The sequence below is a fragment of the Rhagoletis pomonella genome, unplaced genomic scaffold (assembly GCF_013731165.1).
Source record: "Rhagoletis pomonella isolate Grant_MI unplaced genomic scaffold, Rhpom_1.0 Rhpom_scaffold_00002, whole genome shotgun sequence".
NCBI classification, from domain to species: Eukaryota; Metazoa; Arthropoda; class Insecta; order Diptera; family Tephritidae; genus Rhagoletis; species Rhagoletis pomonella.
This window is the reverse complement of record NW_023458556.1, coordinates 7,855,644-7,867,756: the sequence shown is the minus strand read 5'-3', so window position 1 is coordinate 7,867,756 and position 12,113 is coordinate 7,855,644. Positions and strand designations below refer to the sequence as shown.

Genomic DNA, 12,113 nt, shown 5'->3' with positions numbered 1-12,113 from the left:
TCTATGTAAGCCCATTGATATAATAATAATATTTGGAGCTTTCTTTTTAGCTAAGTATTTGGCCGAGCTTCTCTTCCAAATTGAGGTGTGCGCCGCCTCCGAACGGCAAATATACCTGGCGGTTTGCCATTGCCTGCCGAGGGGCGGCCGGTCTTAGAGAAACTTTTTTCTAATTTAGATTTGCCCGGACCAAGTATCGAACCACTCAGCCACAGCTGTCGTCCATTAATAATAATAATAGATTGGCGCTTACACAAATGTTAGTGTTTGGCCGAGCTTCTCCTCCGACTTGTGGCGTGCGCCTTGATGTTGTCACACAAAGCGGAGGGACCTACAGTTTTATGCCGACTCCGAACGGCGATTGTATTTTTATGAGAAGCTGTTTTTCATGGCAGAAATACACTCGGAGGTTTGCCATTGCCTGCCGAGGGACGACCGCTGTTAAGAAAAAACCTTTTCCATTGCCATGACGAAAAATACTACAACCACAACATGATACAAGATGATGCCAACCAATTTCGGCAGGACAAGCCCAAAAAACGACAACACTGCTTAAGATTTTGTTAAAATATCATTTGATTTATTAATCTTAAATTGTGCTTATATATATTCAATAATGTATAATGTGTATGTATATTGTTTATATTTATTTCAAATACATTTTTATACAATGCACAAACATAAAAGTTCTGTTCAATTGCAGTTTTTCGTAATGGCTCATTCCGTTGGCAGGCCCTTCCTAACACAATACATAGTAGAAGTTGCTTAGACGCGCATTTCAAAATGCAACTACATTTTTATTACAAATACACTTATATATATTTACAGGTAAAACAGAATAATCAAATAGAAAAATAACTCTAGAAACGACTGATTTCAACTGAATTCGAACGCGGCCAGAACAGGCAGAAATTGCTAGACGACGACTACAATTAAACACTTTGATTCAACAAAATATCAAGTAAATAATACATATACAAACATACCTACTGCATATTTCTAAGAACAAAAAAATATCAGTTGCATGCAAGCCTAACATGCAGATAAAGTAAAATAAAGTAGAATAAAGGTAACTACAGCATGGGATACAAAAAGCTTAAAGTTTACAATAATCAAGAATCGCTTAGGATATCTTTTAATATTGAGCTGGAATTGCGCGTCGGTGCAAACTCATTCAGCATCATTGGTTGAATGGGTAGAGCCGGGGCCGGGGAGTTACCCGTCGTCATCCCCGCCGCCGATGAACTGCTATTGCTGGATGTGGATATGCGACGCGCTGGCGGACTACTGCTCTGTTGTGTCATATTTAGCAAGTTGGGCATGGTACTGGCATCCGATTTGGGCTGTGACTCCTGTTCCAGAAATTGTACGAAAGCCTGCACCAAATTGTCCTTGGAGTGTACACCTGAAAGCAGAAATAAAAGAAAGGAAATAGTTAAAGTATAGAGTATATTCATTAGTGGTGGTAAGCTAGTTGCTGATGATGATCGTACCCTGCGCTGACGGGCTGCCACCACCCAATATGGCGCCAAGCCAACTCGACTGCTGCTTGTTGAGGCCCACTTTTTCCGATTCGTTTTGCGTGAAGTCCAACACGGAGGAAATCATGCGCAGCACTTGATTCTTGTCATTCGGATTACTGCTCACCACATAGCCAATCAACAGACTCTTGATGAGACTCTTCTCGATTTTGTCCGATTGACTAGACTCGCTAGCCTTAAGTTTGTTGGAGCATTGCTCGTTCTGCTGCTTCAATGCATCAACTAGAGGGGAAATATGTGCATAGGTAAATGGTGTTAATTGCAGTGTTGGAAAACGGGTAAAATTTGCGAAAGGAAAATAAAGAAAAACTAGAACCTAAAAATATTTAAAAAATATTCAACGCCGTTCATTAAATTCAATTATAAATTTAGCATTTAGTGAGTTAATTTTTCGAACACTTTTCCTTGCAGGCATTCAACACTGGTTTAGTATTTCTTTTTTATCCATCGTTGTTATGGGGCATGCAGATTTGGGCGTGGCGTCCGGGACAGTATGACATAAGTACTGGTAGAATGATAAGGCAATTGCACACCAGTACCTGATGTAATACTCAACCAGACGCACGCAGTTATAGCCGGTTTAGGAGGCCGGTTTAGGAGCATTCATTCGATGAGAGCGGAGCAAATATTTCTTACAATTAAAGGAATTGCGAGGCTATCAAACTGTTTGTTTTTTTTTTTTTGTTAATAAATGAAAAATTATTTTGCTTACACAAGCAAGTGGAAGTTTAGACTGTACGTACATATGTATGTATTTTACAATTTTGTATTTATATTTTTACTATTTGAATAATGTGTTGAAATATGTAGATGCAGGCAATAGATGCAAATAAATTTTGGAAAAGAGCAGATCAAATTCAACAAAAGAAAAACGAAATTCAAATTCAAACCAAATTCAAATTCAAATTCAAATCAAATTTAAACTAATCAATATATATAAACAACAATAGCAAACAACAAGTAGAACAAAAACAAGAATGTAGAAACGGATGCAACATCAGGCAATCTCCAGATGCAACGTGAGTTCAGCATATCGATTTCGCTCACAGTTACAAATTGAGATTTCCCAATTTTGCATTGGACACGTGGGACGCAAGAAAAAATAAATTATAATTACATATAATTCGAAATTCGCAGAAGAGATAATATTAAATAATAAATTAAAACTAACTAAACTATGCTAAACTGAAATGCGTAAAAGAGCAGAAGCGATAGGCTAACTAAACTAAAAACAATCAGTTTAAGACTAAGAAAATATACCAGATAGGCAAAATTGTGAAGAATACATAAAACCAAAAAAAAAAAATATTCAAATTGAATAGTAAAAATCAACAGCTATAGAAGAATATTAGGTGCACTAATGTGTAAGATAATATGTAATACACACAAAAAAGATGTCCATAAAAAATAATGAAGTGTTAAAGTAAAAATGTTAATTACTAAACAGTGCACTGAATGCAACGACGACGAAGCTCCAGACAAATATATGTTTGAAAAAAAAAAGCTATATCGTCTAACTGATAGGAACTAACCGCCGCCCGGCATATTTGAAACTAAAAAATACTCAGAGAATTAAATGCAAGCATTAATCTCACTTTTTGTCTGTCGCCCTTTTAGGTTATGGTATTTAAATACAAAAAAAAAAATCTGATGTGTTAGAGCAATTATCAACTGAAGCTTCATAACCTGTAGAAAATAACGATAGAAATTGTTTTGAATACAAAAAAAATAGGTTTCTTCGCTTACGTTACATTAAGTTCGCGGTAAAAAATGAACAGGGATGTTTTTAAAAGTAGTAGTTTATTTAGTTTATTTTCTATACTTGACAGCGACATAGCAAACTGATAAAAAGTTATGAAAACAATTAAAACCAAAACTCTCAAGCGATCTGCTGCTGCTTGTTTTTAGTAAAATAAATCGAAATTTTCTTAAATGTATTTTTTGACCTTATACATATATGCGCGGCGGCAAAATCAGATTTAGGCAGTTTTCAATTTTCACCACCGAAAGTTATAAAATGAAATTAAAATTAAAATGAAAAGTTAAACAATTATTTTGAGTTCTAGAAAGCACTACAATAAAGGCTAACACTCAAATTCATAAAAAATAAAGAAGTCTTTAAGTGCTTTATAAATCGAAATTTTGTATGAAAATGTCATTTTGTAAAGCTTTGGAAATATACTTTATTTTCTATGAATAAGGCTATAAAACTTTGTGTATTTTCTTATATTCACTTGAAGTGGCAAAAAGTTACTAAAAACCATTAAAATAAATAGCAAATATTTGTTAATTTTCTTACAGTTTCCAACTCATTTATATGTAGATGAATGTATGTATGTAAAATTAATTAGAAAATAATAATTAAAAAAGTTAAAAAGTAATAATTAAAAAAGTTAAAAAGTATATATACTATACGCATATATTGGTTTATACTAAATGTTAGAATAATACAATAATCAGAGTTGGCCAGCGAAAGCTTTTATTTTGTGCCAGCCGGATGCAAATTGTACAGAAAGCTTTGGCACGCATGCCTATGAAGGGGCCAACATTGACCTAGAGGATTGGCGCAAATTTTTTAACCAAGTGAATCCAAAGCAATCCTGGGAATGTATGTTTTTTAAGACCGCGCCAATTCGTGCATTTCACCTTTTGTGTGTGCGTTAATGAAATTTTGGGCGATGAATGGGCAGCTATGCATAATTAATTTGATTTGCGAAGGTGGCGATGTGGCTGTGAGCAATGATACTGTTTGTGTTTTTTTTTTTTTGTTTGCTGAAATAGTGATTTTTTTTTTGTAATGTAGTGGTTGTGGTGATGCCAGTGCAGATACGCTTACATGTAGGTAGTTCTTCATGATTATTGTAAAAATTTTACTTTTATTTTGCTGTTTTTTGTTTAGTTTTTCTTGCATTGCGGTGTCTACATAGAATTCGAAAAAGTGTATACCAACTGAAATTCCGAGTGTTTGAAAATTATGAAAATCCCAGAATTACCAGCTGATATTTACCTTTAGGAATCGAAATCAGCGTGGCTTAAGGGAAACATTGCAACATATTAGTGATTAAGCAATTCTTTTTTACAATGTTTCGTTTGTTTGTAAACATTTTTTTGCAGTTATTATTATTAGCAAATTTTGTACTCGGATCGTTAAAATGCCAAATGCCAGTTTACATACGTGCGGTTATTGAAGATTTCCCTTATGGCTGAGGTGTTTCATTGTGGTTGAATGGTGGGTTAGTAACAGAAATTTGTGAGCAACCTCTCTTGCATGTTATGAACTCTTGCAGAATAACCATAGTGTTAGTAAACAACATTTCTCCCATTTTCAATATTTTTTTTTTTCAAACTGTTTATTAAAAAAAAAAATACCAAGCAAATTTAAATGCATATTCACCTTCTTCCCGCAGCTCCGCAATCGTACGCTGACACGCCTCCAACTGATCGGAGAGCCGTGCTGCCGCACACAAACCTTGCTTCGCCTCGGCCAGCTGCTGCTGTAAAACGCCAATCTCCGCCTGCAATTGCGCCTGCTTCTCCTGCTCCTGCTGCAACTCCTTGCGTATGCCATGCGTGGCGGCTTTAATGTCATTTTGTTTGTCTAATGTGAGGAAAAAAATCATACATATATTTTTAATTTATTTTTAGCTTTCTTTGCAAAGGTTCTTCATTTATTTTCGTTTAAACATTTTTTTTTTGTTTCGGTTCGCCAACTCACCATTTTGAAACTGCTCGAGCGCACACTGCAGATTGCACAAAGCCGCCTGATTCTTCGATTCCCGATCCTCGGCCAAGCTCAGCTTTTTGACTAACTCGTCGCGCTGCTGCACCACGAGCGCATACTGCGCTTGCAATGTCTCGGCATGCTGATTGGCGCGTATACTGTGAAAAATCGAAGAATGTCACTTACTAAATTTATTTTCTTGGAAATTATGATTTCTGTAGGTGCAGAAATTCAATTAGTTTTATAGTCAGCACGAAACTAATGAATCGCTTTTGGAGCGTATCAGCGCCCTGGCTACCCAGCTACCCAGCAAGCGGCGCGCACCGCCTGCCCTAACGCGTCTGCAATGCGCGAATGTTCTAATTTTGCTGTGGCATTGCAAGTGCGCACTGGTTGCAGGTAGCAATAGCGCAGCGGTGCCGATAGCACTAAAATGTCACTTGGTCCCCACCCGCGGCACCCTGACACGACGCCGCGCTATCGCTAGTTCAACTAATTTTCAGCGCTTTGTGACACGTTATCGCTTGGCAAACCAATTGCCGTGAGTCGTGACGAAGCTTAACGAAAGGCTTAAAAGCGATAACAGTAACTACACATACATATATACATATTACTGCGGCCGCGACTGCTGATGCCATTACGGCTGCCTTGTTGCCGTGCGCACCGCTACAATAATGGGGCGTTGAGAAAAGCGTAAACTGAAGAAAAACGTAAACGCAAACAGTGAACAGTGAACAGTGAACAGCAAATGTACGATGACGAAACGCAGGTAATTTCATGCTACCGCCAACATATACAGAGGTAAGGTTGTGAGTGTGTTGCTTGCCGCTCTGGCTTTGTCCCAGTCTTGGGCGGATACCCACCACTCCTCTTCGACACCGCCGCTGTGCTTGGTGCGCGCTGAACATACTGTTTGCTCGGTAATTAGGTGATAATTTTACTTTATACTCTCAAGGCGGTTACTATTTTTTTTTTGCTTACTGTACCCACAAGCAACGCTGCAGGTGTAGCAGAATGGTGCTTGTGTACCTATTTTTTGTATGTATTTATGTGCAATTATCAATGTACATAAATGTGACTGGGGAATTACATACATATGTATGTGTGTAACACAAAACTTGCCAGTATCGATACGTCGGAAGAAGTGACAGTGCTCGAGAAAGGTATGTTCTCTAATCTTACTTCTACTCATTTGCCCCTCTACTCGCGTTCTTATCAGCAAAAATTTTATAAAGAAGTCTATTTGACTGAACAAAAAAACAAAGAAACCTTCAGTAATTCTCGCCCTGAAAAGAATGATGTCATGCTTTTATAGATACCCTGCGGCAAAGTGCTACTCGTCAAAACCACTAAGAAGCTTCACTGATCTAATCTCAGATCATTAAAAAATCAGCACTTAGGGACGTTTTTACAGAGACGAGTTAACTCTCATTCGGCGGTTGACTACAGGTTTTCAGGTTCAAGTTAAGTTTGCATAGCTGCGCCTTTAACCACTTTGCATTTCCAGAATTCCGTCAGCGCTCGCTGAACTGACGAGACGACCATCAGATCAAATGTGGTAAATGGAGCGCCCATACTCTCCGACACTTCTTGAGCATATCATCAAGATGGAAGGGCCTAAATTGCCGACCGGCCCACGTTCGTAAGCATACAATCCGCTGTTTCTTTTATGGCGGCTGGCTTTTGGATGGAAAACGCTGCATTATTTTGGGAATCTGAATTTGTGTTTAAGTAATGACAAGTTTCTTACTGAAGGTACTCTTTCAACTCTTTCTTCAAAATCGTGGGTCCCAATTCCAAAGACAGTTTTCTATCTAACCCTTTGTTTTTAAAGAATTTTTAAAAGAAACAATGGGGGATACATGAGATGCCTTTCCTAGTCTGTCTTCTCTTTCAAAGTAACCGCGACAAGCAACATGTTTTCTATGCCTAACGCATCCTAACTCTACTACAACAATTAAGTAGCACGCTCAACTTAACGCTCAGCTTCGAACTGAATTACTTTTTTTTCACACTTACTTGGCCGATGTGTAGGCATTGCTTGATTTCGCCACATCGTCCTGCAGTGCTACCATTTTTGCTTTGGTCTCTTCCAACTCCCGCTGCATTTCCACCGTCTCGTGTGTGTGCATGTCTTCAATTTCCAGCAAATGTTCACGCAAACGTTCCAAGTCCTTGCGTATAGCCGCATTCTGCTCTTCAACTTCAGCCTTCTCCTGCTTCACCAGACGCTGATTGGTCTGTTCCGTAAGCAAATTAGTCGTAAGAATATCTGACTTTTCTTTCAGGAATTTTATTTGATCTTGCTGTTTCTCCGCCTCTTTGCGTAGTTCACTCAGTGTGTTCTCCAGTGTCGGGCATTTATCGCATGGTTTCTCTAGCGCCATTTGTTGTTGCTGGTGTTGCAGTTGCTGCACGAGTGGCAGTAGTCGTTGAATTTCTGTGTAGTATTGCATATTCTCAGCATGTTTCTGTTGCAGCGCCTTTATCATTTCGCTCTTCTCGTAGTTCAATATATCCACGGTCTTTTGTAGATCGGCTGTGGCCAAGAGTTCGGCTTCCAGCTGCGCAATGCGTGTAATTGCCGTTGCATCGCTGCTGGTAGATGTCACCGCTGATTCCTGCAACGCCTTCAACTCGACGCTGTGTGCTTCGTATTCCTTTTTTAACTCCTCGAATTCCGCTACCAATGCCTCTTTTTCCTGTTTCAGCTGCGTCAATTGCTCGGTGTTCGCCGTTTGTTGTTGTAACTTCTCTTGCAGCTCGTCATTTTCTTGCATGCTCTCTGCCAAACGATTACGCAAGTCATTCATGGTACTCTCCTTTTCTTCTATCAACTTCTCAGATTCATTAAATTCTTTTATTAGCCGATCTAAACTGCTTCTCGCCTCTTGTATCTCTTCCTTCTGATTCTCCATTACTATGTCTTTAGCCAAGAGATCTTGCTGCATCTGCTGGTTGAGTGCAGCCTGCTCGTCGACCCGCTTTTGTACCTCACAACTGTGTTTGCTCTGCTCTTTCAGTTGCTTCAACTCGTGGTCCATGCGTTTCACCAGCAATTCCTGTTCCAATAGCATTTTCTCCGCTTCCTCTCGTTTCTTTATCGCATCCTGAAGCGCTGCCTTTTGCGTCTGCATGGCGGCCACCAAATCCGCATGATCCTTGCTCAGCCGTGACAATTGGCTTTCTAGGTTTTGACACTTTTCTTCGGCGCTCTTTATAGCTGCATCATCTTCAACTAGCTTGCAATCCATGGCCTTTTGTTCATTTAACTCAAACAACAAATTTCCTTTCTCCAACTCCAAGGTTTCGAGCTGTAGCTTGAGGTCCTTCTCAGAAGTTTGCAGCTCGCTGACACGCTGTTGGGTGGCGCGTAGGTCTTCGGTCAACGCCTGTTTTTCTCGCTCCAGATCCTCGTTCTTCTTATTGAGTTCATCGTATTCTTGCTCCAGCGACTGGTTCAACTTACTTGACTCCTCCAGCTGCGCTTCCAGCTGCATAACACTTTCCTCGTTGTGCTCGTGAATCGTCTCGAGCTTGTTGCGTTTATAGTTCTCCAACTCGTTCAGCAATATCTCGTTGTTCTTCATCAGTTCGTCACACTGCAGAATATACTGAGATATGTCTGCCTCGAGCGTCTTCTTCTCATGGTCCCAGACCATTTTGCTGTCCTGCAGATCGAGTATTTCCTCGGACATTCGTGATATATTCTGCTCCATGGCGTTGACGGTTCTGGTGACGCGTTCTTGCACTGCCCGACAGGCTTCCTCCATTTCGCTGGTCAGCTTCGACTTTATGTGAGAGCTGAGCAATTCGCGTATTTTGTCCACGGTCAACGGCTCATCGTCGTCGGCATCCAGATCTGTGATTTCTTGTTTCTCCTCAGCAATAGCTTCTCGGAATTTTGCTTGTGCCATGGTAAGTACCTCTGCACGAAGGCTTTCGTTCTCTTCGTTCAACGACTTGAGGCGCTCCGCTAACTCTGCGCTGTAGTTGTGAGATTCTGTTTCAGCTTCGGCATTCAGGCGCAGCTGTTGATTTTCCACCATCAAGTTTTGCACTTTCCCTTCAAGCTCAGTGATGCGTTCTTGTGCGGCGCGTAGGCGCTGTAACTCAATCTGCAGCGTCTCCTTTTCACTCTCAGACAACAATAAACGTTTCTCAAGCTCCATTGCGGTCTGTAAACTCTCTTTCATGTTAGCAATCTCCGTCTCGATTTTTACTTTCTCTTCAGCCAGTGTTTTCAACTGTTGCTGTGCAATGACAGCTTCAGCTGCCTTTTCTTTCAGACCTTCCAGCTTCTCCTGTTGTTCTTCTAATTGTTCCTTAGCCGCCGTTAATGCCGCATCAGTTTCTTCACAGCGTGTTTGTAGCTCTTGCATGTTCTCACGTAGTACAGTCGCCGCTAGCTCCCTCTCCATTTCACAATCTTGCAACTTCAGCGCAAGACTGCCATTTTCCAAAGTCAACTCCGAAAGGCGATTCTCCAATTGTACGATTTTGTCCTTCAGCTCCTCCTTCGACGGTGGCGTGGCTGGTCCTGAGGAGTTAGCATCACCTTCTCGCACTACAATAAACTCGTCCTCGCTCTGCTTGCCAGTCGAACTAGTCGAAGACTCGGAAGTCTTTTTTTCTTTTCCTTGTTTTGCCTCGTCCAGCTCCTTCGTTAATTGTTCCACACGTTGTTGAAGCTCAGCCATTTCTTCCTCAGCTTCATCGGCTAAACGCCCAGCTATCTTCACCTTTTCAATGAGCTCCACATTATCATGGGTCTTCTTATCGAGCAGTGCTTGCAAATCGCCCAAATCCGCAGTGGACTTCTTTATCTCGACTTCATACTTCTCGATTTGCTTCTGCAAGAACTGCTTCTCCGATTCAAAATTTTCTTGTTGTTTTCCTAAACTCTCCAGCCGCTTCTGCATTCGGGCCATTTCCAATTCACTGTTAATGAATTTGTCGGCATGCTCCTTCTTTAGTGCCTCATAATTGTTGGTGACAGCGGTGAGTTTATTCTGTAGCTCAGTTTTGAGTTCAAGCACATTCTGTATAGCCAGATTATGTTGACTGTCCAACTCTTCGAGCGCCAAACTCAGCTCTTTATTTTCCTCCTCCAATTGTTGATTACGCTTTTCCAGTGCTGCGTTATGCGCATTGGCAGCGCGTGGCGTGCGTTTCGCGGAGGAAGTTTTCGCGCTGCCACCCAGAGACACTTCCTCCAAAGTGATGTTGACCATTTCGTTGCCATTGCCGCTACTCGATGACTCGGACGAGTGATCATTGTCAGATTTTACGTTTTCTGGTTCCCAGCACCAGCTGTCTTCTAGTGGAGTTGTTGCATTTGCATCGTCTTTTGTGGGCTAGAATGAGAAGAAATGAGATCGTTGTGGATTAGAAAATATTGTGAAGGTAAGATGAAAATTTATTTATGTTGAATGTAAGATTTGTGAAAATAATTGGATAAGGAAAGCGTCCTGAAAAGAGAGCCATTTATTAACCTACAAATAAGCCAGTAGACCAATTTAGGGCGGAAGATTATATCTAAGCATGAATGTAGTCCTCCCATATGCAGGTGATGTAGAGCAGTGAATATCGGTTTTGGAATACACTCGTGGGCGTCGCAAAGTACCAATCCGAGCAAAACGGAATTGAGCCGGAAAACATACAGTAGCAACTCCCAAAGATTTTCTTGTGTATTGCCACGACTGTTAAATGGTCAACCGGAGAAAAAGCAGGCATCACGCAGAAGAGCTTTTGAGAAGATCTAGACTATCTATTTAAAATCTTACTGAGATCTCTAAACGCTCGAATGCCAAGTTAAGTAGATTCTACGAGTTTCGGGGATACCAGCGAAATACCAACGATCTGTAGCAGCCGATAACGCCAGAGTTTTCAAGAGAAAACGCATGAAACTGATATTTCCAGCCCTAATTGGGTCCTTAGCCAAGGGTTGAGCAACGCCAACCCAGTACCGCTGACGGCTTCGCTTTGTCACACCATATGTATGGGGTGATTCAAGTGTGAATTGGTACTACAAGCTTTGGAACGATCCTCAGTTGAACAACGCGTAAAAGTTATCCAAGAGTTTTATGAAAATCGTTGTACTGCAAGAAGTGCATTTCGTTTTTTTTTTAAGGTTTAACCAATGATTTAACTATAATTTTAAATTGATAAGTTAATGGCCATGACTCATATTTGCAGAAATTCAAATTCCAAAAAACCACGGCAGCAAAGTAAAATGAAAAAAAACGCTCTCACATTGTAAAAGTTTCTTGTGCTTTCAATTGCTACCAGATTTTTCATTTTTCCACAGTTCTTGAACAACCTACAGCTATGCAGGTGGGTTCTGTAATTCACATCCGGTTGCAAATGCCTCAAGTTTACTTTGAATCCAAATTTTGGTGTTCAGTATTTCTCGATTTTCATGTCAAATGCACGCGAATTCATTTTTTTCGTTTTCAACATTACTTTCGCTCTGTAAATAAATTAGTAAAATTCTCAGGATCCCGAAGCTGTAATCCTGGAATTTCGGGACATGGAAAATTATTCGGGATCCCATGATTGAATGCCCCAGTACTTATGTACGTCCGGAGTGAGCTCGCCACTCAGCGTGCGTGCGTTACTCTCCAGTCGTTCCGCTATTTTCAAAATCATTCAAGCGACACAAAATGCAAAGGCATTGACGACAATTGGTGAGTACAGCAGCGACGACCGCAGTAACTACGGAATTTGGCGGCCGTATTAGCAGCAGCGTTACCGTTTTGAAACAATTGTATCATTTTTGATACTTTTTTTATAAATTTTAAGATTTGATACTTTGATACTTTTTTGTTCACAAATGCGCCATTTTGATA

The 12,113-nt window shown here is 40.4% G+C and overlaps 1 protein-coding gene across 1 annotated transcript in view; it reads right to left on the bottom strand.

Moving 5' to 3' along the window:
* Positions 1-558: 558 nt before the first annotated feature.
* The window catches only part of LOC118732986 (thyroid receptor-interacting protein 11), a 68,066-nt gene continuing 56,511 nt past the window's right edge, over positions 559-12,113 (bottom strand). The window contains exons 3-7 of the mRNA XM_036462130.1: positions 7,282-10,619; positions 5,257-5,420; positions 4,936-5,139; positions 1,494-1,763; positions 559-1,405 (exon numbers count right to left, since the gene is read on the bottom strand). Coding sequence (XP_036318023.1) covers positions 1,113-1,405; positions 1,494-1,763; positions 4,936-5,139; positions 5,257-5,420; positions 7,282-10,619 — 4,269 coding nt within the window. The 3' untranslated portion in view covers positions 559-1,112. The remainder of the gene's footprint in view (positions 1,406-1,493; positions 1,764-4,935; positions 5,140-5,256; positions 5,421-7,281; positions 10,620-12,113) is intronic.